Here is an 18,054-nt window from a genome sequence, read left to right on the forward strand (position 1 = left end):
TACACACGCCTCTTCTCCAACTCTTGCCAACAGGAATGTCTACATTAACATAAATTATCAAATATTCTATAAATTACTAATAAATTTCTAATTGCCAAAATATAAAATAAATAACACACAAATTATGTCGGTAGAGTCAAAGATTTACTGTATTTACTTCATTATATTCCTATTTGCGTGAGCTCCACATGTATACTCTGGTTACTCCTCTCGGACTTTACTTGTTACGCGGATTTACGCATAAAATAATCTGGTATACGATTTTTAAATCTAATATCTACTTTCTACAAATACTTTTGCTTTAGGTTTGCTTTAGGTTATTTAGGCTTATAATACACAATTTACACCTCAGGAACAATTCCATGGTTCGCTCCTGAGTTCGCTTCTGCGACAAAAAAGTGTCGGTATTTTCTTTTATCACCTTTAGTCGTTTCCGAATGGTGAATTCCATGATGCGAAGACAAGCAGAGATGTCTTTTTTTATTGTTCCCTCATTTCCGAATGGTGAATTCCATGATGCGAAGAAAAGCGGAGATGTGTTTTTTATTCTTCCCTCGTTTCCGAATGGTGAATTCCATGATGCGAAGACAAGCAGAGATGTCTTTTTATTCTTCCCTCGTTTCCGAATGGTGAATTCCATGATGCGAAGACAAGCAGAGATGTCTTTTTTTATTTTTCCCTCGTTTGCGAATGGTGAATTCCATGATGCGAAGACAGCATAGATGTCTTGTTTATTCTTCACTTTTTCCATCAGTCTCCTCCATTCACTCATCGAGTCCTCCGTAAACATAAGGGCCCGGTTCGATTTTCTTTTTATAGTACGTCGTTCTTCATCCTAGAATAAACAAAAATTACGACAAACTGACGGATACAAGTGAGTGTAAATTACCTTGAATTTCTTTAAAATGGGAATAGTTGTACAGTTTCTGATGCAGCTGCAGAAAGATATTTTAGAGCATTTTGTAACTGATGTCAGAATTGGAAAAGAACCTGACAAGATGTTCTCCTCTGATTGTCAAATACAATTAATTGTATATATTGTCCCTCAAGAGTATGCCTACGCACCACTTGTCTCGAAAAGTGCACAGGTACTTTTTAAAGAAACAAGTAGGATACTCTTAGAGGAATTGTACACATTTTACAAACCTACCACCAGGGAGCAGTAGTTGGCAAACATGATTCTTATCCGCCATACAACTAAACTTGATTCATTATGTAACATATGATACTATGTTTAGAAAAATCACCTATCTGTACACAGTAATTAGTTGGATTTAATTTACATTTTAAGTGTCGAAAACATTTACGCAGTGCACAGATCCTGACAGCAGACAACTTGCATACAACTACTTTTCACACAACGACGCTTCTGCAGGCAGGCCCGTATCCATTGCGATGTCTTGCGGTCCGGGCCCACTAAATATTTACTTCCCCCCTAAAATTTTCATTGTTGTCTTGCAAATGAACTATAATTGGGTTGCCCCCCTAACTTATACCGCCTCCCTACATTTTTGGCCTGCCTACGGGCCTGTTTGCAGGAATACCAACGAACATCCTGCAGCGTTGCCAGATCTAACAAATCTGTGTTTTTACTCTTAGAGACCGTGCGCTCCTAGAGAAACTTCCCGTATTTATCGGTTAATCCAATTTTCTTCAATAGGTCTGGATTTATTTACACCCTATTGTTTATTTCTCAGTCTGGTTGTTAAAGAAAGATTAACGGTCTTTGGGGATAATGGTTCATTATAGCTAATTAAAATCCCTCATCATGATAGCTAATTAAAATCATGATAAAAAATCTCATCGCCTTGGATGTATCCCTCACTGAACTTAATGAAAACATTGTGGAACTAAATGATAAAGCAAGCGTAGTCGTATGACGTCGTCATCGGTACCAACATCAAATAACAAGACCACTAGTCATTTAAACACGCAGTAGATTCAGTTCGACACTTGCGAAAGTTCGTTTAAAGAGATTACTTGTAGTAAATAATACTTGTTCTATTTATATTTATTTCAAATTGCGGATATATTATTCTAACTGTATTCTAAAACCGAGCAGAGTCTTTTCCCAGGAAGGAAAAAGGAGAACGTAGATATTCTCCGGGAAAAGAAGGAGTTCGGGTAACATTGATTAAACCCCAAATCAATCAATCAACCAATCAAAATATTGCACTAAACGAGTAAAAGCGACTTTGCAACAACACAGTATTTTAACAATTGTCATTAGATATTAAATTAATAATTGTAATTACTATAACCCATCTTTTTCAATTGTTTCAGCAATTGCAATGGTTGCTTTGGATACACGTCTTGGGTGCTTAGACTCAAATCTTCAAGAAGACTCCGAGCCCCAAAAACTCATCAACGCTGTTCAAGTCTTCTTCGAGTCTATACCTAAACTTGATTTCCAGCAGATACCTTTTTGGAAGTATTTTCCCACCCCAACGTGGAAACGATACGTAAAAGCATTGGATTATTTTACTGAGTAAGTTATGTTTGTGTTTTACTCGTCTCATACACGATCGAATTTTCGTTACTTATTTGCTTGTTTTGTTACTTCTATTATAGGCTTACATACCTAATTTCACTATGTATTTATTTCCGGTATTCATAGTTCAGGGTAAGGGACAAGGGCACCCGAAGAAAATTTACTAGGAGAGTCATCTCATGGTTGCTATATCATGCCTGGTATTTCTGCTATTTAATATACGTGGTTTGCTATATTACGTATGAATTTGTGTGAGCCATGGAGAGGAGGCCTCTGCCTCACTTCAGACTCATGTGGTAAGGGACCTTGATGAATCCTGGGAGACCGAATCCCAAACCCCAAAATCCTGACTTTACTGTACGTTTAGTTTAATTTCAGGAGTAATTTTACAAATGGTAGTATAATTTACTCTTATATTAAATTTGGAACCCCCGAAAAGCTTAACTCCCGAAATAAATTCCTGCGTACGTGGCTGCAGGCCAGTCATTTATTCATTATTTGTGCACTTGTCGTACTATTTTTAAAGACAGACAATAAATAAATACATACATACATGAAATATAAAAAGATGGTTTCCTTCTATCTCACCTATCAGCCACTGATGTCTCCAAGATAAGAATGTCTGCAATTTTAGGCAAGATGGGAATTCCCATCTTGCTGAATCCCATTTCATCCAAAATAGTGATTGAAATGCAGTACTAAAGTTGGATTTTCTTTTTTGCTAGATTATTAACCATCAACACTACTTAATTCTGATGGGGACACGGTTCTTCAATGGTAGAGCGATTACCTCTGGTTCGTGGGTCCATGGTTCGACCTCTGTCCAATTAAGTTTGTGGTGGACAAAATCGTGTCTGCGAGTTTTCTCAGGGTACTTCTGTTTCCTCCCACAATATCATTCCACCAATTCTTCCATCATCATTCATTTGCCTAAATCACCCTCTCCCTTAACCTAACAGACATAATCGAGAGACCTTAGACCTTTATTTGGCAGTGTTGCTCTCAATCAACATGGCATTCTATTGCGTTATAAGCATGAATTATAAAGTCAGTGATTATTTAACTGGCATTATTGCTTTCATACAATATTCATATACATGATTTGCGGGTCTCTTCTTTAGATACTTCTAATCTTCGTCAACAGCGGGGAGTAAATTTACTATTGTAGAAGCTTTATCTCCTACACTCCGCAAAAGTCTTTTTATTATTTTTATTTATTTGTGGTTTCTTTCTCTCTAGGAAAATATTTCAACGAAACTTTTGCCAATTACTGACAAGGAAAGTACTTGGGTTCGAAAGGGAGAATACGCACGAAAAGGAAAGTATGTGTTATGTTAGCAAGATCCCAATCTTTTGATCCATTTTTTGATCATTCCTAAAATTCTTGGGCAAAAAAGATATATTTTGATCCATTTTTTGGATCATTCCTAAACTTCTTGGCCAAGAATACAATCTTTTGATCCATTTTTGATCATTCCTAAAATTTTTGGCCAAGATTGCTATATTTTGATACATTTTTTGGATCATTCCTAAAATTCTTGGCCAAGATCGCATTTTTTTGATAGATTTTATAACCGCCACCAGGTTATAGAAGGATTTTTTGTGGATACTCTGTATATTTCGTAAAGACTGTGATTATTATTTTTGATTTGTAGTTTATTCTGCGACGCATATAAGTTCTTTCTTCGGTGGGAATTGCTTCTTTCCCACACAATTGGACAAGGAAGTCTTTCATCATTTTATATATATATATTTAAAACATTGCTTTTGCTGAGAACATTTCAGTTAGTGACGAACCATTTCAGTGTTTCTCCCTGACTCATTATATACACAGTATATATTCTATAGTTATTGGGAACTGAATTAAGTGCTTTCTTTAATCGCTTATGGAAACATTATAATAGATTAGAGAAATACGGGCTGACCAGATGTTCAGCAACCAAAGTGGCACCAGCCTCACAGTTTTTGCAGTTCGTTATCTGTACTTTCTCACGCCAGTGTTATCGCCGTGTCTAGTGCATTATGGGCAGTTGACTAAAATTAACATAAATTGTTTTCTATATTCTGTTTGTATGTGCCTACAGGTGAGTTAACTGAGTGATTTTCGAAATGAACTGCCAACACTTTCAGTTGATCATTGCAACCCGTAGCTTGAGCTTGGATGCTCAGGGAGTTTGACTCCAGGTCTGGAAGCCGTAACCACGCATGTCGTGTCGAGCTTCAGATACGACTTATTGTGAAGGGGCACAAGCTATTTAGCCGGTGAAGGACGATTTCTTACGGCTAGCCCCAACTAGTGAAGTCCCAGGTCCGCAGACCTTGTGCGTTTAAAATGTTATACACGCGCCCTCCCACATCCGCATTCTACTTTGGAGAATTTCTTGTTTAATTTGCTGAAGATTCATCTTTACGCTTTAAGATTGTTCAGCGTAACAACTGGATTCATCGTAGGACGATCCAAACAACTTTTCCCCAGTGCTAATCCCCCAAGTGTGGCAATGGTGTGAGAGAAGCATTTGTAGTGATATCTGAATCATAATCATATATATAAAGGGCTATATTGCCTGAAAAGGGCAAAGTGCGATTTCAGCAACGAAAATTATTATATATATCTAGTGTTCAGTGTTGTGTCCATTCCTCTTCGCTATTTTTTTTAAATAGTGTTCTAATAAATAAGTATAGTGTTATTTAATCCAGTGTGTTTTTGTTGTTTGTATGAGTGATGTTTGTGTGCGTTATGGTCTGGATGACCGTCTGATCGTCCGTGAGGTGTTCGAGACGAGACACCCGAACCTCTCGGCGCCTAATGCTTATCTCATTATTGAGACCGACGAGCGATTTGGAAACAGTTTGTAACCTTTTTTTTTTTTTTTGGAGAGGTCCTTCATCGTCCTGTCCAGGTAAGTTAAAGTATCAGGAAGATACTTATTGGTAGTACCACGAGCCACGGACAGCGACCAGATTACACGGACAGGTTACAAATAAATGCCCGCCCGAACAGCGACTCGAACTCAGGGCGATTACAAATAAATGTTCGCCCGAACAGTGACCCGAACTCAGGACGGTTACAATTTTTTGATCATTAGTAAAATTCTTGACCAAGATCGCAATTTGTTGATTCATTTTATTTTTGGATAATTCCTAAAATTCTTGGCCAAAATCGCAATCATTTGATCCATGTTTTGGATCATTCCTAAAATTCTTGGGCAAGATCGCAATCTTTTGTTCCATTTTTTGGATCATTCCTAAAATTCTTGGCCAAGATCGCAATCTTTTGATAGATTTTTTGATCATTAGTAAAATTCTTGACCAAGATCGCAATTTGTTGATCCATTTTTTGGGGGGGATAATTCCTAAAATTCTTGGCCAAGATCGCAATCATTTGATCCATTCTTTTCGCATCATTCCTAAAATTCTTGTCCAAGATTCCAATCTTTTGATACTTTTTTTTGGATCATTCCTAAAATTCTTGGCCAAGATCACAATCTTTTGATCCATTTTTGGATAATTCCTAAAATTCTTGGCCAAGATCGCAATCTTTTGATCCATTCTTTGGATAATTCCTAAAATTCTTGGCCAAGATCTCAGTCTTTTTTTTTTTCATTTTTTGGATCATTCCTAAAATTCTTCGCCAAGATCGCAATCTTTTGTTCCATTTTTTTTGGTCATTCCTAAAATTCTTTGGCAAAATCGCAATCTTTTGATCCATTTTTTGATCATTCCTAAAATTCTTGGCCAAGATCGCAATCGTTTGATCATTTTTGGATCATTCCTAAAATTCTTGGCCAAGATCGCATTCTTTTGATCCATTTTTTGGATCATTCCTAAAATTCTTGGCCAAGATCGTAATCTTTTGATCCATTTTTTGATCATTCCTAGAATTCTTGGCCAAGATCACAATCTCTTGATCCATTTTTTTTTATCATCCCTAAAAGTCTTGTTGGATTATGTTTCAATCAATGTCTATATTAATTTTGTTCACATATGATAAATCTTTACTTAAAAGTAATATAATTTAATTTATACCAGTTTTTGTAAGAAACGGAAATCATAAGCAATCATTTGCTGAGAGCCCGTACGTACAACTTCCTATGTAAACCATTACCCTATTTTACTGCGCAATCATTTTCTCCACACAATTGTAGAAAGACTAATTTATTGTTGGTAGTATACTTTGTTCTGGTGATTTTCTCAAAAAAAGAAAAAGAAAGAAAAGAAAAAGAAAAAAGAAAAGAAATAAGAGTTATAATCTTCATATTTCGGAAATAATATTTCAGTTATAATGTTACAGCATGTTATTAGCAATACTTCTCTCTAAAGAGTTGCCATAACTGGTGAAGTATGTTCTTTTTTAAAGAAATTTTGTGAGGAACCTACAACGATTTTGTTCTTATTTCTTAATGAATTATTTCATGACTAATCCTAAAATACGTTATAATCCATTTCTCGATAATCAGCTATAAAATCAAATTCAGAAAGGATAGTTTACTGAGCTGATGAGTTTTCTCTTTACATGAGGTTTCTCGAAAACGCCTAACTCTCTCTCTCTCTCTCTCTCTCTCTCTATATATATATATATATATATATATATATATATATATATATATATATATATATATATATATATATATCGTAAACAAAACTATTTGACTACTGCATGATTCAGCATTCAATTCAGTGCGTGAAACATTACTGCGGTAGACACTGGTGTATTTACGATTTCGTTTCGAGGAGGCTTTGCTAACTTTATTCCTGCAAATGTAAAAATTCTGTAAAGATATTTCGTTTACAGTAGTAAATAAAATTTCGGGGAGCTTAAGCCAGGAAGCCCCAATCCTTAAATACGCCACTGGCGGCAGACCTTTAATTTATTAGTTCACTTATTATGTTTTATCTTCTATTATTTTCCGACACACGTCAAAACAACTCGTATGTGTCGGAAATGAGACGAGACACAATTGTTCAAAATTTAGACAGGCTTTCATCTTTCTGAATCGAGACAAACTTAATCTCGTCTCTTGGGCAACGTAAACGGCATTTAAATTGAAATGAGAAATTTCACAGATACTAACAAAATGTAGCTACGTTCAGTATTTTCTTTTATTCCTGGTTTACAAAAAGAATAAGCAACGAACGAATCGACACGAAGAACTTTGAAGCATGAGGAGGATAGGAATTTTTTATCTTGGAAAAATCAGAAGCCGATAAGTCGTCAGGCGAAATGGAGTTAAGCAAGATGAAATTACCCACAAAAATAAATACAGATTATTACTATAAAAGGGAGCAGTTCGAGGAACATCATGGTATGTGACATTTTCTAACTTCTTACTAAACTGGAAAAGAAGTACAAAATTCCAATGCAATGCAATGGTATATACCCAACAACCTCTCCCTGCCTTCTCCAGGCACAAATTCAGAAATTAAATTATCTACATACTATTCTGAGGTTCGATCTCAACTCATTTCACTTAACAATTCAATTTCACTGGAAATCGCGCTTACGATTGTGATTTCCTAAGGCACTCAGTAAGATAGGCAGGAAAAATAAATGTCGCCTTGCTTGGTGTAAGGCACTTGGGCCCGTTCTTTGCAGGTGCATCATTTAGTACGGAGTAGGGCTGTTCCCCTAAGTTTGAAACACACATACATTATAATGAATACTATAGTACTATACTTTAAAACAAAGCAACGTAAAACTACTTATGTTATTAGAGTCATGAAATGAAGCTATTGGATCTTTCTTTTAAAAGTTCTTGCTGCTAGTTTTTTTTTTTTTTTAATACGTAATATTCTCGCTCTGTTGTACGGAACGTGCTCAAATACTGCCACTATTCTATTTTAATGCTTTCTATCTAGTTTATTTAATATCCATAAAGTTTAACTTATCCTTCGTTTCTAACCCGAGTTGAAAGTAGGTCTTACTTTTCTTACCTAGTTTCGCAGAAAACTACACGTGATATTATCTCACATCTCATGAACTATTTTTGTTGGTGTTAACAGAATTCTGTGCATTCCCCTTAGTATTGGGGAACGAAGTAATTATATGTTATAAATCTTTGAAACATATTTTAATTGCATAATTCGGTAGAGCGAACCTGTATAGTAGTATTGACTGAAGACACTACTGTGAAGAATGCAGTAGTGAACGAGCAAGGCGCCACCTTTTATGATAGATTGTTATTACCTGACGTTCCAGTAAGAAAAATGGTTGAATTCTCGATGAAATTGTTTATAGCACAGTTTTGTAAATCTATTTTATATCACGACCCTCCTTACATTAAATCTTCTTTCCAGTAATCCCCGTTCCTGCTTCTAATAGGTTTCATTTTGATGCTTATTGCCAGTAATTCCAATTTAGCCTATTTTTGGCTAAATCTACTTTATTTGGAGAGGCATTTAGCCGTCAGGGCCGGATTTCCCAATAGGCCCGGTAGGCCCGGGCCTATGGGCGCAAGCTCTCAGGGGGCGCACGGCCGAGACAGAAAAAATTTAAAAAAATATATAGAAATAAAAATAAATAGCCATAATATAACATATTTTTTGAATTGATTTTTTAAAAAATCAGGCTAATAAAGCATTCTGATTTTGAAGTTTATTGGAACAAATAATTGTTGGTAAAGTTACACTATTTGCATCGTGGAGTGGTGTTTAAGCAATTAACATATAGGCCTGATATAATTTTTTAATAAAGGTTTTTAGGAAAGTAACTTTAACCAGACTAGGGGGCGGAAAAAATTATTGGGCCTAGGGGCGCCAAAATGCTAAATCCGGCCCTGTTAGCCATACAAATCTACAAAATGCTTATAGCTTTAAATATAGCTTATTTTGTGAAACTCTTTTGCCATTTTGGGCTTTCTTATTAGCCGTTAAATTAATTCTAAAAATATTTTTTTCTTTGAAAATCAAGTGTAATTTTTTAAAAACAATAGTCTGTTTGCCATTATATACTAACGTATTAATTGATTTCTCTAGACAGAGGGTGTTTTATTACTCAACAAACACTTGTTTTTCATTCTTCTTCCCTCTCTCCACCCACAGATTTACAACTACTTAACAATACTTATAGTTTAAGAACGAATTTTAAATGTTTCTCAAGTAACAGCTTCGTTTACTACTTTTCAATTATTTTAATGTTCTCATTTCATTCCAAGAATGAAGGTTTTCTAAGACAAATTTTGTAACTGTTTGATTCTTCAAGCCACAGAGATTGTTTTTGTTTATTAAAGGAAACAAATAGGAAATGAAAACTCTCAATGCAATCATGATGATTCATGCGAGTGTACAGAGAAATACCGTATTCTCGCGTGTATAAGCCGCACTCATGTATAAGCCGCACCCTTAAAATTTAACTTTACTTCCGTTTAAAAAAAATATTTTGTTCGTTTACCGGTAATTGTTGATTCAAATCAACAATAGCGGTATTTGAGTTAACGTGTTTGTTCCTGTATTGAATTGTTGTTTCGTCTGATTGTGGCCTTGTGGATTTGTTTTCTATACTTGTTTCTTGTGATGTACGGTAAATACCGTACAACAAACGCAAAAAATTAATACCGTAATTATCAAAAGCCATTTTAAATCATTCGCGTGTATAAGCCGCACCCTACATTTTCGTTTGCTTTTTCATGAGAAAAATGCGGCTTATACACGCGAGAATACGGTAAGAAGTGTTTGTAAGGACTACGATCTGCCTAAAGAAGTACTACTGAAAATTATGACAAATGGCATCCAGTTCCAGCGCCTCGGTTAGCTGCGACGTCATCGATGATGACTTGTTTTATTTCAACTAATAATATGGCTGTTGACTTTCACAAATCAGACGAGTTGTTCATGGACTTCATTGTAATTTAAAGTCATGTATGTTGCTTGTTAGTCTTCAGCGAATAAAATTCAACATTTCAAATTTTACTATAACTCACTTATAATTCCACGTACAAAAAAAGGTTTTTAAAATCTACAATGTGAGTTATAGGTTAACAGTTCAAAATCTAGCCATTTTTTTTAATGTGAAAAAGCTCATTCTTGAAGGCCATCTAACCTATTGTCTTCAGAGGTTGGCAACACTACTTATTGCTTGTGAAGCCTAGTGAATGAAATGTCCAAAATGAACCGGATTTTCTGATGTACGGGAATAGAAATGGCATTTAAACAGTTAGGACATTTTCGACCTTTACAAGTCGTCTCTGTCGATCACTCATTGTAAGTTCAAGTACATTTTAAACACTCTTATGCAGTTTTGGTTTCTTTACGCTACCCCGTTTATCACTGGTAAACATATAATTAAAGCACAACTTACTATAGAAATTTTTCAAAACAGAAAAAAGCCCCTTTTGCGTTCACGATGTTATGTGTGTATTAGTCCGAGAGCACCCTCTAGCGGATTAAAAAAGAAAAAAAAGATTCGAGTATATTTTTACAGGAAGATGAGCAGCCAATCCTGTAGAGCAGGAAACAGCGTTGAGAAGGTTGACGGTAAATGTTTGGATGAACCTGCAAACATTCTGCTAAATCATACAAAGCGGAAAACTTATTTTCATGCAGAGAAGAAAGCGCTTGAGTGGTTGTCTGAAAAGCAGTTAGAACCCCAATCGGAAACGGTTTACGTCAACGTAAACCAAAATCTGAGCTACGATTTGCGATAATAGAGACGGAAATTATAATTGATTTTTGCACTTTTTGCATTGCATTTCTCTGCAATTTTTGCGAAGGTTAGTACGGAATGACAACCTTGAAACTGTAAGTAGAATAAGTAAAAATCTATTGCTTTCGTCAACATAAAATGAAGTATAATTAGTGTATTTGAACATATTCAGTAGTTAAATTCCTCTAGTGCCTGTTCTCAAAAATGTAAAAGAAAAATATAATACTGTACATGAATTGTAATATTTAACGTTTTCCATACGTTGTTTTGGACATTACACTCTAAAACAGAACATATATGGTCAGTCACGAACATTAATAAATGGAGGTTGGAGCTATAAGAAATAATGGCTTCAGCCTCCATTTATTAATGTTCGTGAATATACTATAGGGCGAAACGTAACAAATAATTGATTGATTTGTATTTATGTCCTACATAAGAAGTGGTGTATTTAAGGGGGGCATTCCGGGCTTAACCCCCCCGAAATTTAATTTACTATATAAAATTAAATGAAATATCTTGCAGAATTTTCACATTTCAATGAATAAAGTTAACAAACTCCCTCCCAAAACAAAATCGTAAATACGCCACTGAACATAAGCAACGAAAGTGTATAAAACGAGACCTACGTTTAAAGTGGTATCTGACGACTGTACTGCGTTCGATCCGGTACCTGACCGCACTCTGGCAACTAGACTAAGAAAAAAGAAAACTATAGAAAATTTTTGCGTAAGCTTATGTTAATTATGTATTATCATGATTGGGCTTCTTTTTATTAGTATGCTTAAATTTCAATACTGAATTCAAATGTTTCTGCGTCAGCGTGCCTCCTCAAAATGTAACATTAATTTTGATCAGTGGCGGATCTAAGGGGGGATATAGGGGATATAGCCCCCCTTGACACCCAGGTGTACACTGAATAAAATGGTCTTTAATCCTGCTCTACACTGGATATAGCGCAAAACTATGGTTTAGCCCCTCCCTTGATCATATCCTTGATCCGCCACTGATTCTGATGTTATTCAGAAGATTGGAGAGAAAAGGGGTGTTAGAATATTCGAGGCCTACCTAGGGTGTGTGTTGCCAGAGGAATACTATAAGAATATCTGTGTCAAACTTACAATCTATAATATTACATTGTAAGTCAGTTTCAAGTTTTTTATGTATATGTTTAAAAAATAAATAAGATGTATATGTTTGAAATATTTTCTGACTCCGACCTTGATAGCTCTAGGTAAAATGCTTAATTTAAAAGTTACAGTACATACATGATTATTACAAAGAGTATTTCTGCATGTATCATAAAATATCAAAGTATAGACTAATATGTAGATTATCGAGAAATGCTGTCATATTGTAAACATTTTATCCTATGATATTATAAAATACGGTGAACACGTTCTGAATTTCAGGATACGCCACTACTCTTAGGACAGTTCTGATCAATCACTATTAGGAAATGAAATGAAATCTTTGAGTTTTACGTCCCACGGTTATGCCGGTTAGGCTAAAGGAGACGGTGATGATGAGTAATGAATGAAATGGTGGAATGAAGAAAGTGAGAGAAAACGGGAGAACCCCAAGAAAACCCATGCACACGGCGTTTGTCCACCACAAAGTTCACTTGGCGGGGGCTGGGATCGAACCCGGGACCCCAAGCACCAGAGATGAACGATCTACCACTGAGCCACCGCGGCCACCCAACCACTATTAGGTCATTTGTTCACTGATACAACACATCAGGACATTTCTCGACATGTTAAACAATGACTCAAAGTTCTTTCTAAAAATGTCGAAACATATTTATTTATTTTTTTTTTTTGTAGAAATTTATTTTATGATAAAGTTTCCATTCCATTTATTTGTTTATTTATTTTCTATTTCAATACGCAGTTTTTAACTAGTTTTATTTGCCTCGACAAATCCGGGGAAAAGTTTCTTATTTTCTGTTTTAAGCGACTCTCTAGTAGCTTAATATTATTTACTGTATATGACAAGAAGTATAGAAATAAAAATGTCTACCAAAACAAGAAATTAATTCTTGTAGGGGTACAGCATGGTGGAAAAATATAACTATTGTTTCTCTGTAATTTTTTTTGCAGAGTATCCACAAAATATATCAACAAAGCAATGGAGAAAATTAAAAATCTTCCACCCAATGATGATCGTGAATTGACCCTTCTCGAAAGACTACTGGCTACAAATTCAAATCCTAAGGTAGCCATTATAATGGCTGTGGATTTGATGATGGCTGCTATCGATACAGTAAGTACAGTATATTGTTACATTTTTCTTTCTCAAAGTACTTTCAACAGATTTTCACTCTGTAATGATTGAGTGGCTACATCCATCATGACAGGAATTGATCAAGGATCCTTGTCAAATCCTTAGTACAACACTAATCACCCGTTAAATCGTTTCTGGAAATGGCCCATGATGTGTATAGCAATGGTATTCGTGAGCGAGACCATAGTGATAAAAATTAAAAATTCTATATCTTCATGCTAAGGTAAGGAAACTGAACGAATGTTCTTTCTTGGATGTACTCAAGAAATAATAAATGAGTGAAGTCTTTTCTTCTCTTGGACGAGATAAAAGTTTATTTTTTGTCGATGTGATTTCCTTCAAGAGCCTCCACCGATGAATAGTTTAGAAGCAAAATATCGAGAGAGAAAACTAGAAACTGTATTTGTGTTATGATACGAGGAGTGATCAGAAAGTAAGGTTGCAAAGCCTGTAGTGAAACGTGTAAAAATTATTTCATACAACCAACACAGCCAACAAATAGTACATACATTAGGTTATTTTTTGACAGAGTCTCTGCATCTGTTGAGACACTTGTCGCATCGTGGGATGCAGGCACGTAGCCAGGATTTCGTAATAGGGGGGGTCCGTGACGAAATACTGCGGTTATCACACGAGGTGCTCGATCATTCTAAGCTATTTTACTAGAAACGTATATTGATTCGTTTAGCCAGGATTTCGTAATGTAAGGGGGGGGGGGAGCGTGACATTTAATACTGAGGTTACCACACTAGGAGCTCGATCAATCTAAACTATTTTACTGGCAACATACCCATATTGGTTTATTAGTAAGTATTTTAATAACGAACTATGAAGAATCTCGAGTAAAAGAACATACGAAAAAGTATTGAATAAGATATAATCTTCCGAGTTTCTTAAGTTGTTCTGAGAGTCTATCTGGTCAAACCGGTTTATAGATCGTCATTTGTAGTTCATAGGATTAGCATGGAGATAGATGGAATTCGGAATACTCCGTTACAACAATATCCATTTTCAACTTCAATGCACTCCCCAAGTTTACTCCACACACAGCTCCTCATAAGAAAGAGTAACCAAACGCTTGCTGTAGCTTTATATTTTGAACGCTGATTCTTCTTTTACTTGTTTGTTTTTGTTTCATCCTTCCTTAATTTTTTTACATTTCTCGTTCCGAAGGGGATGAGGGGGTCCGGATCCCTGGACCCACCCTTGGCTACGTACCTGGTGGGATGAGTTTGAAGATTCTCTCCTGGTAAAATAATGTAATTGAGGTTTAGCCACGTTGTCACGAAGTGTTTCACTTCCTCGTCTAAATAGAAGCAATGGACTCTTAGGTGTTCCTTTAAGTACGGGAACACGTAGAAGTCTGGGTCCGGGCTGTAGGGAGGATGATTGATGGTGTCCCAGAGAAACTGCTTAAACAGCGTAGTGGTTTTCTGGTCTGTATGCGAGCGCACGTTGTCGTGAAAGAAGATGATATTCTGCGACATGCTGACGAGAAATTACAGTCTCTTCGTAAAACTCTACCATCTGGCGGTGAATTTCAGCCGCGCCTAAATGTTTCATCCACAGAAATCGAATAACTGAGCGGACTTGTTCGCGAGAACAATTTTACAAGCGAGTCGCCATTTGTGTTTACATACAACTAGCACCATACAGTGCGAGGATCTAAAACTCTGCACAGTTGCCGACTCCATATATTAAAATTACCGCACACGCTTCATTCCTCTATAACAGACGAAACTCCAGACATACCGGCATTGTAACCTTACTTTCTGATACCTTAGTTTCTGATCCTCCCTCGTACATAGAAAACTGCCAGTTTTTCCATTCTCAATGTCTTATAGTGTTATGTGCCATGCGTTATACTACTCGTGCTGGGTAATGAATCATTCTAAGTTATAGTTTACAGGTCAAGAATGATGCCATCTAAGGTAATCCTACTGGTTCGGTTCCAACAGTAAGGTTGGCCACACATTGACGGGAGAAAATGACAGTCGAACCGAGGTGCAATACTATAAGCAATACAACAAATCCTCGTATCACCTATGCACTTGAGTGATCAAAGGTTTCTCTCTAACTTTATGATTGAGACACATTCTCAGTGCACTAAAGTCTCTTTCTCTCCGCATCTCCTTCTGAATACCCTACTCCTGCCTCCTGTCAACGTGCGGCCTATACTATAAATTCGAATTCAATGCCTGCAAGTCAGAAACCATGCTTCTCGAAAGAGTTTCTAAACTTCAAATATAATATTACCACAGTAGATTTAACAGAGAATTTCACAATATTAAGAAAGCAGTAGATACTACAGGTGCCTAATTTTAAAAAGATTTGCTTATAATTACTTACCTTTTCCAGGTGTCTGTGATGACAGGGTACACTCTTTATAATTTGGCTCAAAACCCTGACAAACAAGAAATCTTAGCGAAGGAAGTGGCAAGAATACTACCAAACAAATCTGATCCTGTAACTGCCGATAGCATGGAAAATATGAAATATCTTAAGGCGTGCATAAAAGAGTCCTTACGGTAAGCATCACATTTGCTATCACTCCAGATTTCTCTCTCTCTCTTTTTTTTTATTAGCCTATAACGAACGAAGAATCTCTATTATTCTAGAAAGAGTATATTACTTATTCCACAATCGTTTATAAAATCATAATTTAGCTATTTATAAAACATTTTTTTTGGGGGGGAGGGTGATAAGAATAGAAGTTTCCAAAACAACTTTTTAATACTTAATTGTGTGAAGATTTTAATTGTGATGAATTGCTCACAAATTACATTGAGGCGCTTTTTGCCGATAAAAGCTAAATGTAAATATTATATACAAAATACTATGTAAAAATTATTTACTAAGAGATTATCCAACATTTGATTTTAAGCAGGGGTAAAGGTAGATCTGAAAAAGTAGGGGGACGCATGACGTCACGGAGTTCCTCGTGCCTAACTTTGCCCATGGTAGTTTTTTTTTTTAAGGAAGTGGAGGGTCGCTATAGGTATTTGTTGGAAGTGGGGTAATTGCGTTTCCCCTCACTTTTAACCTTGATTTTAAGGAGTATTATTCGTATTTATCCTGTCTGTTCGTCTATCTATGAGTCAAAGAAAAAATATGTATATCCGTCCGTCCGGGAGACGACAATTTCAAGAAATACTTGACGGATTATCAATTTTGTTCAGGATATAGAAGGGTCAGAAAACTCAAAATCGAATTCGTTGGAGGAGGTAATCCATTTCTAGTTTGTGGAGGTACAGACCAGCAATTTACGGCCTTATCGTTGATCACTAACTAACTCCATGGCCAATGGAATTCGGAGGTTGAATACCGCATTCACAAAAGCTCTGTCCTTGTCCAACTGGATCCAGTTTCTACTTTGTAATTTTATTTCTGAGATATCCATCTTAATATTGTTCCTCCCATCTGCACGTATGTCATCCTGATGGTAGTTTTCCAATTAATCTTCCACTTAAGACTTTGAAAGCGTTCCTACTTTCTTCCATCCTGACTACATGATCTGCCCGTCTGAGCTAGACTAGGTCAGTACAGAGCAAAAGTGGTAATACAGTAGCTAACAAAAAGCGGCTTTCTGCAATCGATTAAGCTTCCCGACTGGGACGTACGCAGGGGATGGATCCTCCGGGTCCGGAACCCCCCTCTTCCCAAAAATTCTACTTTTGTGTAAATTTAGCGTAATTTTAGGGGCAATTTGAGGAATTTTAATTTAAAATACCCTCATTTTGAGTTTGGACTCCTCCTGAAATAAATTCCTACGTACGCTACTGTTCCCGAGAACACATTTTACCTCCTTCTTTAACTCTCTGGTAAAACCGTAAGTGATAGAAATCTGCTACAACTTCCGGTTTTAATATTGATCCAGAGCAAAAAACAACAATAGGTACCGAGAAGGGTTTTATTTTTCTAATGATTTTCCGTTCTGAGAATAAGTAAGCTATTGTTTCTTAACAGTAGTAGCAATTAACGTTTACCAGCTTTAACGTTGCTGGGATACCGTTTATGATAAGATTTCTTCATTTGTGTGAAATATCTTTCCCTGGTGCCATCTTTGCAAGTTAGGAAACAAATATAGTAGTCGCTGCAAGTCAGATCTGCAGAATATAATGGGTGGGGAAGCAATTTCTAACTACAAGAATCTTCTTCATATGCTGTCTTTTTTTTGTGATTTCTTGGTACAATTTGTCGTATAATGTTATATAGTATTCGCCAGTTATTGTTTTTCCTTTCTCTATGTAGTCAATGAGTATTATGCCATATGCATCCCCCAAAATTGTGCCCACAACCTTACCGGCCGGACGTTGTGCCTTTGGGTGCTTTGATCGGCCTTCACCTGGTTGTAATCACTCTCTAGATTGTGTATTAGACTTAGATGTGTAATAATGAATCCATGTTTCATCAGTTGTTGTTATTCGACATGAAAATTCCATTCGATAACACTGAACCAACACTAAAGCACGATCCCAGTCATTTACATACTGCTCCTTCTGGTCGATTGTTAGAGAACGTGACACTCATCCCGCAGGTATCTTTTTCATACCCAAATCTTCATGTAAAATATACCTTACGAGTTCTGTTCATATCTTCACGATGCCACTCACTTTAATTTTTCGATCATCCGAAACAA

The 18,054-nt window shown here is 36.1% G+C and overlaps 1 protein-coding gene across 2 annotated transcripts in view; it reads left to right on the forward strand.

Annotated features, from left to right (window-relative positions):
* LOC145669660 (putative cytochrome P450 49a1) overlaps positions 1-18,054 on the forward strand; it is a 104,832-nt gene that overhangs the window by 53,505 nt on the left and 33,273 nt on the right. For both annotated transcript variants that reach the window (XM_081737914.1, XM_081737915.1), the window contains exons 6-8: positions 2,284-2,488; positions 13,232-13,394; positions 15,774-15,943. In XM_081737914.1, the coding sequence (XP_081594040.1) occupies positions 2,284-2,488; positions 13,232-13,394; positions 15,774-15,943 (538 nt within the window). The remainder of the gene's footprint in view (positions 1-2,283; positions 2,489-13,231; positions 13,395-15,773; positions 15,944-18,054) is intronic.

This window comes from Thermobia domestica, chromosome 14, assembly GCF_964235325.1.
Source record: "Thermobia domestica chromosome 14, izTheDome1.hap1.1, whole genome shotgun sequence".
NCBI lineage: Eukaryota > Metazoa > Arthropoda > Insecta > Zygentoma > Lepismatidae > Thermobia > Thermobia domestica.